The 19943-nt window shown below is 43.3% G+C and overlaps 1 protein-coding gene across 1 annotated transcript; it reads right to left on the reverse strand.

Moving 5' to 3' along the window:
- Positions 1–1385: 1385 nt before the first annotated feature.
- Positions 1386–18456, reverse strand: mn1b (meningioma 1b). The gene is made up of 2 exons (XM_054774313.1): positions 14159–18456; positions 1386–3411 (listed from the first exon to the last, which is right to left on the reverse strand). The coding sequence occupies exons 1-2, from the start codon at positions 17613–17615 to the stop codon at positions 3209–3211; spliced, it is 3660 nt and encodes a 1219-aa protein (XP_054630288.1). The 5' UTR covers positions 17616–18456; the 3' UTR covers positions 1386–3208.
- Between the last annotated feature and the right edge of the window lie 1487 nt (positions 18457–19943).

Genomic DNA, 19943 nt, shown 5'->3' on the forward strand with positions numbered 1-19943 from the left:
TTTTGCGAACATTTTCGACATTAAAAACACGTGAACTGAGAGGTACGCTAACCTAAACTGTAGATGATGGAAAAAAAGGAGGAGGACTGTGTGAATGTGAAGAACATTCAGTTGAATGTACATGATTGTGTGTTGCACCGTGGGGAAAAGAAGGTGACGGATTGAGTCCAGACAGAAACGTATCAATGGGGCAAGGCAGGGTGTCCGAAATGACAATAGTATAAGCCAGGAGCCATGTTTTTGTTCCGTGACTTCCACCCAGAGAGCTATGACTTTCTAAGCATGTCCGAGGAGAGACAAGCATGTTCTTCCCACCGCTCTAAACATATCAGTCCTCCAGGCTCACCACCAGTGTGTAACAATGTAATACTTTTCTCAACATAACAGATTTCTGAATCACCTTCCTCTACTTCCTCACTGGGCTGCCTTTTTGTCCAACTCACCTGTGTCTTCTTTGGCGTACTCTCCGCTTCCTGTTCCTTTGTCGGATTTCCTTGTTCATGCCAAATAAGAAACTAAAAGAAACTAATAAAACACACATTTCAAGTCAGAAAATGTCCAATTTCTTCAAAATGTTTGATTTATTCAGAAACTAAAATCAAAAATAGACAATCCATCCTGTGCGTCACACCAAGAGGTGTAATCAGCGTTACTTCCCCACTTCCTCCCCCATATTGCCTCTCAGGTGACACCTCTCACGCAAGCTGTCTCTGCCGCTGTTTGCCAACGTTGATGCTCTCTGGGCATCACATTAACAACACGCTTTGCAGTCCTACACAGCAGGCGCCTACTTCTGCGGCAAGCACAAACACACCCAACTAACAGAGACAGAGGCCCGTAGGGAGCTCCAGTTTGTAGATGAACTTGCGTGTTTGTGTATACAAGACAGCGGCGGTGCAGGCTGATCATGAGCCCTGCTAGGAGGCTTCGATGTCTCCACCTAAGAGCTACTGCATGGGGGTCACTGAGTGGCATTAAGCATCCATAAAGATGGCAAATAGTTCAGGCAGCCAGCAGGAAGCAAGGGCTGGTGTACACTGATGGCTGTAAAATGCTGTTTAAATAGCGGATACACACACTCATTGGCAACAATGTACTGGTGTCTAATACAAGAACCACATTCAAAATTCTCTCTTTGCAAAGACAACGCCGCTCTTTGCTGTTCATTGAACAATATGTTTAATATTGTGGTTCGCTTTAGTGTAGAACTAAACCCCATCATACCGAGAGGTGTTTTTAACAGTTTGGTTATTTAGGTACACAAGAGGGGCCAAATTTAGCATTATGACCTTGATAAGGAAAGAGTTTTATATTGCACCACATAGTGCAAATGTATTGAAGTTGTAGCTGTGTTATTCAAAGAAATGCTTCTGGAATATTTCCATCTGCATACATTTAAAAATGACACTCCTGGCTTTAACAGTGTGATGACTGTTAAAGCAGAAAAGTGTATTATCACGTTTTACAATTAAAAGGGCAATTTAAACAGCGGTGGGGAATAAAAATAATAATAAAAAGTTGTTGAGGATGTGAGTATATTTTAGATAGCCTATTGAAATAGTTTTAAAGATCAATTATGACCTGTATGAATAAATAAAAAAATAATGTAGTATAGCTATTGGTTGGTAAAACTGATTTATTAGAAGCTGGGAAGTTGAGTAGAAATCTCAGAAAAGACGGAGGATGAAATGAGATGAGTTGTGAGCGCGTGTACACGGAATTAATCATCTTAGTCTTAATCCATTAAGAGGCTACACATACTGCAAGGACCGCTTATGTTGCTGCTTTTTATATTTTACAGGTTCCTGCATGCTGTCACCTGACAATTTCCCTGTCAGAGCTGTCACTTTAAATATACTGCAGACTTTTCCCATTGGCTCAGGATACTCACGGCACACGTGGTGTTTACATATACAGATACGCTACAGTGCTGAATATTTGATAGGGAAGTGTCAGCACACACACCGCATGTTGTTGAGTGGCAAATGGAGAGACCAGCAACAAAGCTCCACCTTTAACGTCATATTTATTGTTATTTAGTTACTCAATAAAACATATACAGATATATACAATATGCAGGAAAACAGACGACTGCACTTTACTTATTATTTTTTTAAAAAAGTAAACAAAAAACAAAAATCAATTCATAAATTGCTGTCACAGTCCATCTATTGTTTCAGAAATTCAAATTCAACGGAAGCATTATTTAAAGATTACAAGATTGCCCAACACACAGCATTTTTTTTTTCTTATTATACATGTGCAATACCAATAGCCATTTTTTTTTTCAATTCCCTTATTAAAACTATGCAAAGACCTCAGTTTCAGTTCCCATTGGCTGAATTGTTAAGAAGGTTGAGCTCATGAATAAAATCAAGAAGAGAAGAGAAGAGAAGAGAAGAGAAGAGAAGAGAAGAGAAGAGAAGAGAAGAGGAAGTATATCTGAAATGAACAGCAGCAAATGAAACAGGTACAAGGTTGGCCATGGAGGCAAATAGTTGTATTTGCACAAAAAAAAACAACTGTTAACATACATTCATGCATATTCATATTCTTCTGTTATGCTTCTGCATTTATCCCCTCTTCAACTGAAGACGTCCGCTCATTTGAGGGTGAAAAACTTATGATGAATCCAAATGAAAGTTGGGCAACAAACAGCTGCTTACACTGGAAGGTTCATATACTGTATATTTACATTAGAGCTCTATGTATAAGTGAGGTGAGCAGAAAGGCCATATTTATCAACAGTAACAAATAATAATAATTAAAAAAAAGTAATCAGCCTGCCAAGTACATCACGTTTCAACACTGCTACACAATTACAGCCATTGGCAACTGAATGTATCTGCTTTTGCTATCTCATCATCATTTACTTACTTGAAAACAAAAAAAAAAGGCAAAGGAAAAAAATAGTATATGTAGACTTGAGGTTTTCCAGATCGGTTGAGTAGAGCCCACGCTGTATTGTCCAGCAGTGTGTGAGCGAGTGACTGCATGTGACAAAAACATGGTATTTGGATGTGTGTGTGTGCGTGTGTGTGTGTGTGTTTGCATTTATGTGTGAGAGTCTTTCTCTCCCTGAACAGGCAAGAGGTGCTTGCAGTTTCCACACTGACATCTTATCATCATAATCATCATTCTTTGCTATTTGTCTCTTAACTGTCCTTCGTAGTTTATCCTCTTCCTCTGTGGTGGCTCAGCTGTTTGTTCAAGTCAGTGCTGCCACAAATGTCCCAAATCGGTTGGAAATATCAGAGTGGAGAGAGCGCCAAGAAGAGACAGGCCCTCCTCGGCCCTTACTGTCCCCAAGCTCATCCGTGCAGTGAACGGACAGGCACTGAAGGTGGTTTCCGCCGCCACCGCCAGCCCCCGGGGTCCCCGCTCCAGCCTTACTCTGGGACAGCTCGGATTCTGCGGGCAAGCAAAGAAAGGAAAAGGTTAATTACAACTGCGCAAAATGAGCAACATCCAGCAACTGGCGGATGAACCATTTAAATATACTTTTAATTAAAGCAGTGTCATTTACACATCCCACACTACATCTGCACTGTGAAATTAATTCAACGCTGCTCATCAGGCCTCTTCACACACACCTTCTCCAGCCTTACACACAAACACGCACACTTTCATTTGCCTCCTGCGTGCAAATCTGTACTGACCCCCGATCAGAGGGTCAAAGGACACACAAAACTGCCCTTTAACCCTGCTTGACCCAATTTATTGGTGTAATGACCGTGCCGGGGTATTGACCCCATGTCACCACGATGCGGAGGCTCATATGAATCGGCTGCACCGAGCTTCCCGAAAAAATCCATACCCAGGTAGATTGTACATCATATTAAAAAATATGCTGTGCCAGAGAGTTAATGCTGACGCCTGAGGTGCACGCTGCACATATGGAGAAAAATCACTCCACGTCATGTAATGAAAAAGGGGAAGATTGACGAGGACAGGAAGTGCTTTCTAAACTATATATCATCTGCCAATATCTTGTGGAGTGGACGAAGAGAAGCTTGGAGGGAGGAGAGATACACAGCAACTTGGACAGAAGTAATGGAGGGACTACGTGCTTTGGATTTTCCCTTTTAGCCAAGAGCACAGAGGAAGTGTTTGTGAAGACATCCAGTCTGATTACTCTCCCATCTTCTTTACACACACGCACACACACGAGGAAACCTCTGCTTTTGCACTCTGTGAATGGTTGAAACAGATCAGTGCTGTGCGCAAAGACAACGCTCCGAGGCGCACAGACAAGTTGGTCTGCGAGTGTGGAGGCTTCAGGAACGCAACTCTGACAAGCTGAGTTACATGTGTCACACAAGCTGAGACAGACGACACAGTCGGGGCCGCACACACTGCAGATCGCAACACGCCGCACCCGGTCTGCTGCTCAACTGCGAGAAAGACGCACGCCAAACTCTATTTTACCCACCGTCATATTTCTACATTCGCAACATTTTCAGTTCAGCTCACGACGGGACAGTTCGGAATAGTACCTGGAATCATGACCTGGCTCGTACCTGTCAACCCTCTCACTATCACAGAGAAACTACCCTATTTTGCCCCTCTTTCCCTGCACCCTCCCATTTGAACAGCTTCCTGTATTTTAACTTTCATGGGAAAAAATTAGTACTTCCATTATTTTTCCTGAACATTTTGCCTATTTTAGAATGCAAATGTTGACAGGTACGACCTGGCTTGTGTTCCACCATGGGGTGTTTAGGCTAAACGGTAGTAGTAGAGTCATCTTTGTAAAGAGTGTGACATCACAGCAGTGCGATCCATGAATGACTTAGAGAACAAAAACATTTGAAATGGTCAACAAAAACTTGGGGACTTCCAGAAGTTTTTCTTCTTTTGTCTTGACATGCATTTTTTTTTTCTATTATAAAGACAAGCTTTGTTTGAGAAAAGAAGCATTTTGATTGTTTTTCTATTCCATTCCTGTTGTTGCACACAGACTGCAGGGGGTTTAGGTATCAAACTACTGCGGTTGCTGTCAAAAAGAGATTGAACAGATCAGCGTTTTGATATCCTATCTTAGGTTATCTGATATCCTATTTTTGGCAATGAAAATGCAAAAAAATAGCATCCCCAAACAAACAGTACTGCTTGGTGGAAAGGGGGCTTTTGTTTACCATTGTCACCCCCCATCTCTCACCACACTCCCAAATCCTAGCCTGGCCATGCAGCAAGGACAACCAAGAGAGGCAGACAAGCAGGCTTGCCCCCCAGCCTGTCTGGACCGTGACCACTGGAATGGAAAAGTGGAGGATTTGGTAAAAGGTCAGGCATCCAAGCCTCCCGTTGTTTCGTTTGACTCTGCAAGGATTTTGGAAAATTCTCTCTCCCAAGGAGGTGAGATGTAAGAGGACGGACACGGTGAGGAAGAAATGAAGATTTAGAGCGGCATCAGAGGTGCCACTGATGAGATCTAACATTTGCCAGAGGGTCCGGTTACACACCTCAGCATGGTGAATCTCCGACCACCCCCTCCTGTCTGTATCGCCTCCCTCCACCCACTCGCACTCCCTCGTCTCGGCACCCTCCAGCAGCCGCCGGCAGCTCATGCTAGCTGGGCACAGCGGGGTCCGCACCGGCCTGAATAGGCAGCCAAGCGTTCCCCTGGCTCACTGCTGACACACAGCAAACTGACAACACGCTCGGCTAAAGACACACAACACGCCAACCGCTGCCGCCGCTGCCATACCCACACCAGCCCTCAGCTGCTGCTCCACATACACACACACGCACACATATATTTAGATGTGCACACACACACACACACACACACACACACAATCATAGTAAGACACATCACTCAAATTGGATGGAAATTACTTATCTCCTCTTAAAAACATTACAATCCTCCATATAAGCATACTTTTTTCCCCATTTTTTTTTTTTAACCAATTTACTGAATATGAATGAAAACATTTAACACACACAACACACTACCACAACACACTATTGTGAGGTAGGTAAAAGGCAAGGTGTGTAATTTTGCATGAAGAAAAAAAAATGAAGACAGCCGACTTAAATTGAAAGCATTATCCATGCCGGCGTTCACGAGGCACGACGACGGTGTGAAATTCTACATCACACGAGTCCAAATCCAAAATCACCATGACATTTTACATACGCGGAAATCTAAGCCCACCATTACCCAATAAGATCCATCTTGTTATGGCTGCTCACCGACTAACACAGATTTCATATCCACAGTAATATCTCAATAATAGCCTATTCATCTGAGGGGAACAAACGCTCAGCATCAATAAGTGAGGGGGAGAACATGTAATAATAAAAAGAGAGCAGTAAAAGTGTGAGCGGCAGCATCGAGACGCAAACACACCTAAACGTCTTTAAACACATCAGAGGCAGACACGATTACCACAGCAATGTCTAACGCACACAGCAAATTTGATGTAATTCACTTTGTATCGCTTTCACCTCACGTGTGACAGTTTGTTATTTAGTACCTGACGATGACGCTGTCACACACACACACACACACACACACACACACACACATGCACACACAAGCTCGAGAGGGGAGTGTGTGTCTGGGATTTGACGGCCTGATGCAGCTTCCCACGTCGCCAACAATCAGCAAGCGATGTGAAGGAGGAGACAGACATTTTCAACCATTATTTCTGAAGCCAGTGCTTAAATTTTAAAATAACAACAGCAGACTTTGAAGTTCATCTCTTTTATGACTTTCTGTTTAAAAAAAAAAAAGTGAATTGTAGCTTTTAAACGACACAGCGATGGCAGGAGAAGGAGACAAAGTGTGCGCAAGAGAGTTGAAATTTTACAAGGCTTCTTTTTTTGGTGCACGCTCCTCACGGCCGTCACGTTGATTTCCCATGCTCCGCAATCTCAAGCGGCATGGCTCTGCCCTTTCTATCCCAAGCTCTACTTCCATGACGACACTTCACCTTTGACCCCGCCCGCTCCCCCCGCTCCTTGGCTGGGGCGCGACCCTATCCTCTCTGAACGCCACGCGGTCCAATCAGACTGCTCCAATGGCTGACAAAAACACCCAAAGGCCTCGGCTCCTATGACACTGTGTGACATCAGGTCAGATTCCTTTAGCATAACAACTAGCACCATGGATGGCCTGGTGTGAGAATTCTGTCTTTGTCAGCACAAAGAACCCGTCAACGTCCACAAAAACAAGTCAGATTTAACCCAAGAGGACTGTGCATCTCACAACTCTGGTAAAATGTGTTAAATCGACAGCAAACAGCACAGGACGGCGTTGATGACATATGCTATAAAGGTGCACCCCAAGCCTTAAGGCTAGCAAAGGAGGGCATGTGAGGCTGCTTTGCAACCCCCCAAAACTCCGCCCGAATCCCAAACTGTGACCTTTGCCTCAGAAGAGGGAGAATCTCTGCAAAGGGAATGGCAGTGGGGGGGGGTTACATTTTTCCAACAGGGGCACAGGGGTTATTTTGGTTTGAATTTCCTTTCTGTTCTCTGCCTGCAACTTAAAGGAAGAAAAAAAGAGAGAGAGAAGCTTGCCCAGACAGGCAATGCCCTCAGCGTTTGCTACCTTCCCTCATGCACGCACGCACACACACACACACACACGCACACACACCTCTGCGGCCACAAGAAGCACCGTTTAGGAAAGCAGACATAAAGCAGAACATGGGAAGTGATTTAGTGGCCCCTTCATAACTCACAAGCATGTCTATGGCCTGTCCGGTGTGTCATCCAAGCCTGTGACATATTGATCTACCTCTCTGTCTCTATTTGTTTTAAGACTGCAGTATCTATTTTAAAGAGTAAAAACACTAAGAAATGCGATACATATTTATAGACAAAAGCTGTGTCATTATTTGTTGTTATTATTATCAACATTTTATTTTCTTCTCATTATGCCTTTTGCTCAATTTTCCCCATTCCTGCTGGTTTTTTTTTTATTTTTATTTTATTTCCTGGGCCACATTTACAGCTCTTCATCAGGGGGGAGATCATGACGTGACTATTTAGCTTGTTAGCTTCCTCTGTAGCGAGTGAATGATGGTAATTAAAGAGAGAAGGGAAGTGTTATTGCATTTGGAATAATCGATTCGGTACAACAGTCATTTTTATTGCAAATGTTGATCCGAAAGCAGAGAAGAAGCCTTCTGAACGAGTCGTATACACACAGGAAATAACGTACCACAAGCCCACCACTAATACAGCCTAACCGGTCCGCGTTGCCGCTCCTCGAGGACTTTTTTTTGGAGGTGCACGTCATGCTATGCGCAGGGATTGAAACCGACAAGGTTCAAAATGCATGCCTTGTATGAAAAATGTGTACATGCTGGCAGGTCCGCAACATTCAAAGCCAAAACATGATGCATGAAGTAGTACAGTATATCGTTGCTATGTTTTTTCTTGTTCAAAATGCAAAACTGGTACTTTACTTTCCCTCAAGAGACACTTTTTATCTGCCGCTATCACTCACACAATCAGCTTCCACTTTCGTCTCCAAGGAGACAAAGCTCAGGTGCCATAAGTCACTTGTCAATTCCCAAATACAAATTAAAGACGCCGCCAAGGAGCTGTATGGCAAATGACATAACCACTGCTGGCAAAGTGACAACACAGACACCTCAAGAGAGCTGAAAACACATACACACCTTTTTGCAAGCAGAGACACTGAGACACCCAACACCTTGCAGTGCTTTGTACTACTGGTTCTTTTCTTTCTATTTTTTTTTTTTAAACCACGACAGTTGTTCTGGCAGACAGTCAACAAGACAAAACACATTTGGAGAGGTGTCACATCCATCCACCATCACTGATTTTTTACTTTTCAATTTGTGCATCTCCCTGATAAATACATCTTCCCACTCGCTGATCCATACGAGGAGAGCATTTAGCACAAGATGAAACGGGTTTTATTTCATCCCAACACCTTACCTCGGGGTAAACAACATGCTCGATGAGCTTCTTTCTTTTTTAAATCCAACATGCAATTTGCTCTCTTTGACTGTCACCGGGGCTCAGTGTCTTGCAAAAGCACAGTGACACGCACATCAACATACACAGTACAGTGGATCCCCGCACATGTGCCATTCAGCATTCACCGCCCTGAAAATTTGCAGATTTTTGGTCAGAAATATATTTTTTAAATATAATTTTTTTCCCCCACAGAAAACACATTTCATTCACTGGTAATAATATACAAATATGTGATAATACACGTACAGGTAATCACTGTCAAAAATAAGGTTAATGTTTTTTCATTAAGCGGTGAGATTCCCCACTTTGTTGGCGGCCCTTGAACACACCATTTTTGTGTGCTGTGACTGCCGTGACTCCGATTCCATCCGTTTGTGGATCATCTTACATCATCATTCATTAGTGGTGAGTACCTCTACATTTTATACTTTAAATGCATTTAACATACGCATTCATAAATGTGTGAGGCACATTTAGGGCTTAAACCTGGATTGTGTCACGAGTGAACACTGACAACTGAAGAGAGAAGGGAGGGTTCTGTAGCTGAATCGACTCCAATAATAGTCCAAAAATTGTTTTATTCACTTTTATAGCAAATGTTGATCAACATCTGAGGAGAACGTCAACGGCAAGCTATCAGGAGGATTTGGAGGGGGAGGAGCAAAACGTGTGTCAAAAATAGTCATTTTTATGGGCGTCTCAATTACACGCAGTTTTTTGCTATTCGGTGGTTGTCCCGAAACGTAACCCTCACAAAAAGCGGGGATGGACTGTATTACATAAACGAACACACATGCAAAACTACACAACAAATAACACTTTAAACCCCCCAACACTGCCCGATAACCAAGTCACGTGAATACTTGTAGTTTTTAAAACACATTCACATGAAGAGTTCCACCAAGCCATTCACCTACGCAAGGAAGGGGGGGGGGGGTATGAGTCTGACATCGAGACTAAATAAATCAAACTTTATGTCTCCAGTTGACACATCTGCACTATCAAGTTGCAATGCCTACAAACCCATACTCATGCGCATGCACACCACACCACACACACACACACACACACACACACACACACACACACACACACACACACACACACACACACACACACACACACACACACACACACACACAAGCAGAAAACTAGAAGGCACTGTTCTTAAATACAATGAATCTCACAATTTCAAGTTCTGTGAAAATTCCCAACACAATAGTTCGCCTTTTTTGTTCACAACAGGCACGCAGTTGCTTGCATGCAATCATGATACTGAAATTCCCTGCAGACACACACTAGCATCTTTTTAGGCCTAATGAACCCGTCAATAACCAGGTTAAATAGCAGGAGTTGCCCGCAAATGAATTATGTCTTTTGGAAACAATACTAGCAAAGCTAATTGCCATGATTATCATAATGATTATCACTCCTCCAGGTGAGAGAAGTGTGCGCGAGGCTTTATGAAAGTGTGTTGTTGAAAAAGTCAATATGAAACACCGTGTAATGACAGGTAAAGCACATAACACTGCCCCAAGCTGTTTTTTTCCACATGCAAAGCAAGTGCCAATCACTTTATTCTTTTTTTTTTTTTCTGTTTTGAAACAAGAAATAAAAATTACTGGCCCAGTTTGCAAGGTAGTCGTCGTACTGAAATGTCAAAAGCAGGTAGTCTCAGCGGATCATCCTCAATGCTGAAATATCAATAGAACTTTTTGTGTGTGGATTAAAGTGCTTTCTAGTAGGTATTGTAACACGCAAGCTCCCTCTTTTCAAACCTGTCAAAGTCAGAGCGACAGAGATTTGATCATAATCACAGCTCTTTAAAGACTTATTACTCAGAGGGAAGAGAGAAATAGTTCTATAAGGTCAACTGTGAAGAATTTTAAATGTGCTGGAGAGGGAAAAAAAAAAAGTGCATGCGGTGAAAAAACAAAAATAACTCATTCACTTCCTATGTCCCACTTCTGGTGGCTTGTTATCAAGACAGTGCATGAGCCACCAAAAATATAGAAACCGGGGGACGGAGGAAATAATATTAACTGACATGATGAGAGCAAGACAACCTTACAATGAACTGAAGCTGACGGTGGTATGATAAACTGCGATTCCAAAATTAAATATACAAGCTGTCACCAAAAGAGCAGGCCAACTATGAAATGAACTTCAGAGTGGGTGATAATTGCAGCACACTTCCAACATAAGGACCAGGAAAAAAAAAAAAAGAAAAAAAAGTTGTCTTTCATCGAGTTAGGAACATTTTTCAGGTACGATTAAGCACGTTAGCTTTTAAGCTTGTTCCACAGAGGTAAACATTTGATGGCGAACCAGACGTGTTGCTCCTCTCTAACGCTCATGGCCTGAAACTGACAACTGGTTTTAAAGAAGTCCTCATACGCAACCAGAAAAACCCTGACACATCAAGACTTGCAAGTTAAAAATCTCAATTCAATAAATTCAAATGACATTTTAGAAACAAAAAGGACCACCATATATGAGCAATGTGCAAACCCACAGGACAACATCAACTGTACCCTGGAAAGGTACATTAAATTCATAATTCATAGATGTTAACGCGGAGCATATCTTTCCAAATTAACGTCTTGAAAAAAAACAAAAAAAACAGAACAAAGTATGGTAATAATAATAATAATAATAATAATACTAATAATAATACAGACTGCTTAAAACATACACTGAATTACACAAAGCACACAACAGAGAAATGACTCGTTATATTTGACCTCCCCTTAAAACACACCAAAACAAATCAATCCCTAGAAAATAACTCCATCACTTAAAACCGAATGAAAGTAATCCGCTTTTAAGATAGTTCTCGACTAAATCACATACACATTAAAAAAGTGGCTTGTTGTTGTTTTTTTTAAACACTTCTCAGACTTTTTATACACTACATGCGTGACTTGAAACCGGACTGACTGGTTGAGGTGGATAGTTTTTGTAGTGAGAAAAGCCTGTGGCTTTCATGGAACTGTGCTGTGGGCAATGACTTATCTTAAATTATGATGTTATTTTGCTCTCTCCTGTGTAACCCAAGCATCAGATTCAATCTCCAAATCCCCCATCTCCTCCCAAATACACCTTCACCATTTTTTTCATCTTTGCTGTCTGAAGCACTCAAATGAAAAACTGTCAGGAGCTGTGATTTGTGCTAACTAGCTATCGATCGCTCCAGAGCTGCGTGCCTCGTGTCCATGCAGGGAGGGCGGCAAGAGGAGGGAAGGAGAGGAGAAAAGGCTATTCTTCTTCTGCTGATTTGTATGTGCATTCAACAGGGTGAGGATGCCCAACTGACAAACAGTGTTGGATCTTTCTGGGTCAAAGTACATCTCATGACAAACACTTTCTACACCTTGCATCACATCTATACACTCTCCTACAGCAATGCTGTTTTCACTGGTTTGCATAAATTAGCAGGGATTGTTCACCTCTTAAGACCACATCAATAAATCAGGGGAATTAAAAGGCTACAGTCGCTATTCATTAAATGGAGTGGTAGTTCCAAGCCAAACAAATAGCAGAAATGGTTGCTATGATAATCCTGGCTCAGGTTATTTTCCTATTGATTTAATGTGATATCAGGCCTCTGGTTACAAGTTATTGCGTTAGAGTTACCAGCACCACACAGGCTCCCATAAACACATAAATATATATATATATATATATATATATATATATATATATATATATATATATATATATATACACATCCCGAATCCAGACACCGTGCGCTGTGCGGCCCCCCCTCTCGCTACGCCTGCAGTGAACAGAACAAAGAGACGCTGGAGACACGGCAGCCAGTGGCTCATACAATTACTTAAATTCACATTATGATCATTATTATATATTTGTTTCCACAAGCTGACAGGGCGTAGTGCTGATGGTGGGTAAGAGCCTTTTAGATTTAATGTGACAGTTGTCAGTTGTCTGCTTTGTTGAAAAAAAAAAAAAAAAAAAAACCCCAAACAAAAAACACAATTTAATCTGATTTTCATACATTTAAACGCATCATGCAGTCACACCATGAATTCTACAAAAAAACATGATATGTGAATGTAAACATTGCAAAACTTGCAGATCAATAAGTTATTTAATTTTAAGGAGCATAATTGTAGACACTACTGAAAAATGTAAATAGCAGTAATGCCATAAAACCTTTAGGGTATTTCTAATGCCGTATATTATAATGTTGCAAACGTTTAGAACAAAGTGCTGACATAAAGCAATTTGACAACTGAATTGCGTCGAACTTAGCAGCACTAAAACGTATTCATTTGCAAAAATGTTTTGTTTTTTTGCCCGTTTGACTTAATTTAACTACTCATATTTGTGTATTATATGACATAAAACATATCATATTTTTACACTAATACAATACCTTCACTAACATTATTACATGTGACATATGTTTATTAAATAGCACCAAATCATATTCTACTCAAGTTATGCTAAATATTAAAATAGTATTTCTTATTGGTTCTAATCATTTATATTAAGTCTAATATAATAAACACTGAAAATGAATGCATTTTAATTGTCATGTAATTCTATTTACAATTATTATTTCTGCATATCTTGTCCATCTAATCTAAAGCCAAATCCGTTTCAGCAGCTCGGCATCATCCCATGTTAATAACATAAACAAACACGTAAAAGGCCAAGGGAAACCCTGCTGTGTAGACGCACATCCTCTAAAAGCTATTAATCTTCTCAATGCAGTTGTTCACCCTGAAAACTGAGATAAAGAACCACGGGAAATGTTTACTTTTCTCGAGGTGTTCTTTTCAAGTGCCACTACAATGAGGAAATCTATAAAAAAAAAATCCACCATAGCCACAGAAAGGTACAAGTCTTTGTTAGGTAAACTGGATTTTAGATGGCCTAAATCTAATATTATATTTTTGCACATCATTTAACATTTTTAATTAGCCAAAAATAAGTGAGATTTTCTTATTGTCTCTATTGCCATCATTTTGGGAGACTTTTAAAACACAGACAAAATGTAGTTTAGTCACCACAGCATTAAAGCTATTTTGAATCTTGTGTTGCACTGATTCAATGATTCAATGACTCAATGAAAGACACTTTCAGACCATCATGAGGAAAACTGAGTGTGTGCTGCAAGCGTGAGACATAAGACAAAAGAAAGTTGAAGGAAATAAATGTTGCTTACCTTCTTTATTTTGGCTCTTGTTTTTTTCCCAAGGTCCCATGGCCTTGTCGTCTTCCTGCCCGTCCATCATGGCCTTATCACCGGGCACGAACCAGGTGGCGTGCTGCTCTGCCATGAGTGTGTCAAGGTCAATAGTGCCCATTGAGCCCTTCCCAGCATCGGGGCTGCAGCTTGCCAGCTCGTTGTCTCCGTTCTGCGAGGGACAGTCGCCATTCTTTTTGCCATTTTTCATGGCCAGGGGCTGGTCCTCAGAGATGCTGAACTGCTGCCTCTGCAGCTGGATCTGGGCCTGTAGAATCTCCAGCGGGTGAATTTCATCCTGACCAGAGGTGCTGGATGGGGTGCGTACCTGCTCCACCCCAGGTGTACCTGGGTGGCTCACACCACTGCTGCCTGTTCCCCCACCAGCACTCAGTCCATAGCTGTCCGGCGTCGAGGTAGTATGATTGTTAATGCCCATCCCTATGGGTTTCTGTCCATTTATTTGCATTTTGGGTGAGCCATTGATCATAGGGCTGCGGTTAGATTTATTGGCCGAGGAGCCTCCCGTATCTGAACTGGAGGACACCTCGTCCTCGTTGCCAAAGTGGGCGCTGACATCATCAGGAAAGTCCACTCGTGGCGAGCTGCTGTCAGACTTGGCCACACTTTGAATGCCACTGTCCAGAGAAGACATCAGGTCAGCCTGGTCCCCCAACATTAGTTCACCTCCTTTCCCCCAAGAGGGTGACAGGTGTTTCTCGTGGGGCGTGCCCCCACCCCTCTCCCCAACACCAGCTGAAGGGGTCTGCTGGCCTGGACTCACAACAGGGTTGCCATTTTCAGAGGAAAAAAAAATTCCAGGGCTCACATGTCCACTGTCTCTTTTTCTCCTCCCTCTCCCTCTCCCGCTCCCTGTTGTTGCCTTCCCCTCACTGCACGGGGTAGCGTCCATGTTGTAATTTGGGGAGAGGGCACTGGCTTCCCCCTGCATCGTCTGGTTTTGACTTGCAGGCTTTGAGTTGCTATTCCCAGTGCCAGGCAGCTGGCTGTTCTGAGAAGTGCTGCTCTGAAAATACTCAGGCCCAGCACTGCCAGTCCCATTAGATGTGCTGCTATTAATGTCCTGCTCTGTCTGACTCAATTTTCGCTTGCCCTCATTTTGGTTTTTCTTGTTGAATGTTACGTTGAGATTGGGAGCCCCTAGGCTTGCGATCATGTTCTGGCAGGCCGTAGATAGGGCCGCCAGGCAGCTCTGGCCAAAAACACTGTCTTTAGCACTGGTTTTGCTAAAATTCCCAAGGGACAGAGCACCGAGCTTGCTAACAGACGACCGCTGGCCTGAGGGGAACTCAGACTGAGGAGGGTAGCTCCCTGGTGAGGTGTTCACCCCTTGGGGTACATTGTGAGCTGCCCCTTGACGATTTCCTCCTCCATAGGGAAACGGTGGCTGTGCTCCCATCGGAGGTGCAGGGAAGTCCGCTGGTCGTCTTTCTGCTGGTGCATTCGGGTGTCCTGTTCCTCCTCCTGCTCCTGGAGACTGCATTTGTGAAAGGTTGCCTATGTTCCCGCTGAACTGTGAGTGCATGCCTGGAGAATGGAGGGCCTGTACGTGTCCATCCTGCATGCCCATACCTGGCCTAAACATCATCCCAGGCCCATTCTGCTGTAGACCCATGTCGTGAGGTCCTGAGTCATTGCCTGCTCCACCCAGACGCCGTGACATCATCTCCCCAGGAGGGTGGGACCCTTGAAACCAGGAGTTCTCCTGGTTCACATGTGGATTTTGTCCATCAACACTGGCCATTCTACCTCCATTCTCCCTGTCAAAGTTTGGCTGAGGCATGCCCCCCACTGGGCCTCCATGACCCATTGGGCCGGGAGGCACATCACCGTGGTGACCAAGCTGCTGCAGACTGGGCTGCCTCATTCTCTGCTGCTGGTTGCGAGAGGCCATCTGTTTTATCATCATGGCTGCATTCTGGCGCTGCTGTAAAGACTGCTGCTCAGGCCCTGTGTGCTGCAGTGGACCTGGTGGGAAACCTTCATTCACAGGTGGGGTGAACTCTCCTGGCAGTCCTGGGTAGGAAGAGGGGGAGAGGTGATTCTCCATGCCACCACACCAGCCTTCACCACTATGCGCATTTGGAAAGTCAAATCGAGGCCTTTTTGCCATGTTCATATAAGGAGCGTCAAAGTGTTGTAGCCTTTGATTTGGGGGCTGTTGGGAGGGAAGAGGAGCTGGCTGTTGCATATTAAACATGGGGTCCCCATAGGGATGCAGACCCCTATTTTCTAGTCTGTGAATGGGATATTCAAACTGATTGTGTTGGCCACTCATCATGACCCCTCCATCCAGAATGTTCGGGTTAGTGGAGCCAGACTCAGCCTGAGGGGGTCGAGGGAGGCCAGGAGGGCATGAGTTTTGTCTAGCTATCAAACCACCCTGTTGTTGTTGTTGCATGAGAGGATGTCTGGCATTGACCCCCGGGTCCATTCCCACGGGCACCTTCCGGCCATTTCCAAAACGCTCAAAAAACATTCCGTGTTGAGGCTGCTGGGGCGGTGGAGGTTGGTGTCCCTTGGAGATGCCCTGCATGCCCTGTGTACGAGGCATGCCAGGGTTTCCTGGAAAATTTCCACCAGAAACTGGCCTTCCCGGACCAAAATGGGGTAGTTGAGATTCAGACTCGGATGGTGAAAATACTGGTACATCAAAGTGTCCGGAAGGGGGGTCGCTAGGAAAGTTATATTCTAATCCCTCCACAGCACCCTGGTTGGGCATCCGTCTATTTTCCAGGCTGTGAGAATCGGAGGAGGAAGAGGAGGATGAAGGCAGACCATGGAAAGAGGCTGCCCTGTTAGGGGACTGGTCCAGGGGTAGGCAGGGGGCAGGGACAGCATGGCTGCCACTGGGAGGCCCATGATGTTGGAAGTCAGGCATGTTAGCAGGTCGCTGCTGCTGCTGCTGTGGAAAGCCATCCCCCGCCTGTCCCTCAGTGAGAGGATCAAATCCCTCTCCAAAGCCCTGCTGTGGTCCCATGGCATTGTTATTGTAGCCCATTAGCCTGGCACCATGCAGGCATGATGACCCTGGCTCTGGGCCTCCAAAATTTCCACTGAAGTGAGGATGATGTTGGTGGGGGTGAGGTTGATGGCTGTGAGGATGTCCTTGATGAGGTTGCTGGTTGTTAAAGAATCCATGCATGGCTCCTTGCTGCTGCTGAAGTCCGCCGCTTGCATGCATGTCCGAGTGACCCCGGGAGTGAAAACCTCCGTACTGTTCTCCATTCATGTTCATATTGAGTCCGAGCATTTGGGGGTCACTCATCGGGCCCATGCCGGGCTCCACAGCTCCTGGAGGACCTCCAGCATGAAAACTGGTACTTTTATAATGGGAGCCCATGTTCAGTCTCGATTGGTTTTTGTTTTTCTCTGGCTGCCCAGGGGTTCTGCTATTAATCTGAGAACCAAACATACTACTGCAATTAATCCCACATGATGGCAAGTTTGCCAGACATTGGGCAGACTGTTTAGCAGTCTATCTGTAAAAGCACGGCTAATTAAAAAAAAATGCAAACTATAACTCAAGAAGCTTAAATATCTGCAAAAATAAGCACTTTTTTTTTTTTACTACTAAAAAAATCAGGACAAGTCTGTGTCTTTCCTGTTCTTTTACGTGCACAATCTAGGTTTAGATCAAGGAAATTAATTTATAATAGTTATTTACCTTGCTGCACGGCTGACAAATAATATCCCAACGTTTCTTGTGCGCACTGGCTCAGCGTGAACATGGCAAACCATGAAAAGAGAAATAAAACAATTTAACTTTATATGTGATAATTTCTATCGTGTGATTTGTTAATGCAGTCCAATGTCAAAGCACCCACGGCAACTTTACTGCATAACGTCCCATAACAGCATTAACAAAAAGTCCAAGTTGGGCTGTATTATTTAAACTACCTTTGCGGCTTTAAAAGGGGGAAAAAACACACTGTGATGTCCAAAAAAATCGTCCAGCTTCGCGTAAAGTCCACCATCAACTGTTCTCCTCTCAATGCACGAACTGTTCCCGGTTCCGTCCTGGTCCCGGGGCTGGGCGGCGTGCACTACCCGCACTCCACAAGCACGGAGCGGCTTGACAGCATCTTTCACCTCGCTGTGCTCAGAAGCGGTGCGTCTGTTGGTTCCTTTGGTTCTCTTAAACGTGCACGACTCGCCGATTCGGACTTGTGCGCTGAGGTGTGTGTATGCGCTGGAAGTACATTGACTGGAACACACACCCTCGGCTCGGTCGCATTTGGCTGTGTGCGAGGATCAACGCGTCCGCAGGAGCCAGCAACAAGTTTTGCATTTCCAGCAGCACTTCCATGCATGAGACGGCAGCCAATCATCAGACCCAAAGAGCGCATGGGGGCGGGACAAAGACTTTTAAGGTGGTCCTCCACACTGGATGACATGTAAGCCTTTACGTGTAAATTACATTCTTTGCAGTGACTTTCACTATTTGTTTTTGTTAGGGCATATCAAAATCACCATCATCACCATTGTTTGTACATTTCCAGCTGAGTCTAAAATATATTTAGAAAAAACTGAGAATATTATGAATTATATTATGAATTATGTATAAAATAAAATTACTACTACTTACTGATTAATGCACTCATGTTTAACATAGCGTTGTATCTTTACTCGTGTGTCAGGTGTAGATTAATCATCTTGATAATCGTAAAAATGTTTTGTTTTAAATTCAGCGCAGGAGTCCAGTCAGATAATCATTTTTACAACATAATGGTGACTACTTGGGAGATACAATTGCTGTTATGAAAGTGATAATAAACAAATACGACAACACAAATACGTCAATTACGCAATTACAGAGGTGCTTCTGAAAGGTTTTATTTTGCTTGCCCTTTAAAAGATACGTTGCGCATTTTGTGTTTTGAATTGCTTCTAAAGTATTCCGTGATATTTTGTGGGAACTGGGGATTTTATATTGCACTTTAGCAAGGATGTTCATTTATAGAAGATTTTTCTGGTCTGTTGACTAAAATATGAATCCAAAATATGATGAGGTTTGTTGCAAATTAAACGTGAAATTTGTAGGTACTGTATATGTTATTCTAGTCTTCCTCGCGTATGGTATGTTTGCAGAAATTAGAACGCCATATTAGATGATTCCTATCCAGCAGTGTGGACAAGTGAGCTTCCAGGCAATTTGATGTCAAACTAGCCTTTTAGCATTTGGAGGGAAACTAGGAGGACTTTTACCAAACAGACACAGTGTCACCTAGCGGCTGCTTCGGGAGAGGCTGCAGAAGCATCATGAAACCTTGCTTGAAGACGACGAAACTTTGATTTGGCCGTAACTGTGTGGTGATATCACATGTATCTTCATATTGGCGTCATGTTAACATATGCTTGTCAAATATAGGAGAAATACAAAAAGTAGAATTTAATTCCGTGTAGGATGGGTAGTTTTCATGAAGTTACTTTCTTGGGGAAATGTTTTTAAATCAATTTGAGTGAAATATTCAGCAATTTTCAAATATTCTAGCATCTTCCGAAAGCTAAAGCAGCAAAGAAGCTGCACTTTTCTATGAGAAAATACGGTCGTGTGGTCACATGTTTCTGGGGAATTGAAGAAAAGGAGGGGGCTGGATGTCACAGCTTTCCAGAGACAGGTAAGGAATATAGGATTATGTGCAAGTATGTATATTTGGAATTTTGTAGGAGGGAAGGGGGCGAATGGGGGTGTCGATTATGCACAACCGTCTGCTGAAAGGACAGAAACGGAAAGCCAGAA

The sequence above is a fragment of the Dunckerocampus dactyliophorus genome, chromosome 4 (genome assembly GCF_027744805.1).
Source record: "Dunckerocampus dactyliophorus isolate RoL2022-P2 chromosome 4, RoL_Ddac_1.1, whole genome shotgun sequence".
In the NCBI taxonomy this organism is placed as follows: Eukaryota; Metazoa; Chordata; class Actinopteri; order Syngnathiformes; family Syngnathidae; genus Dunckerocampus; species Dunckerocampus dactyliophorus.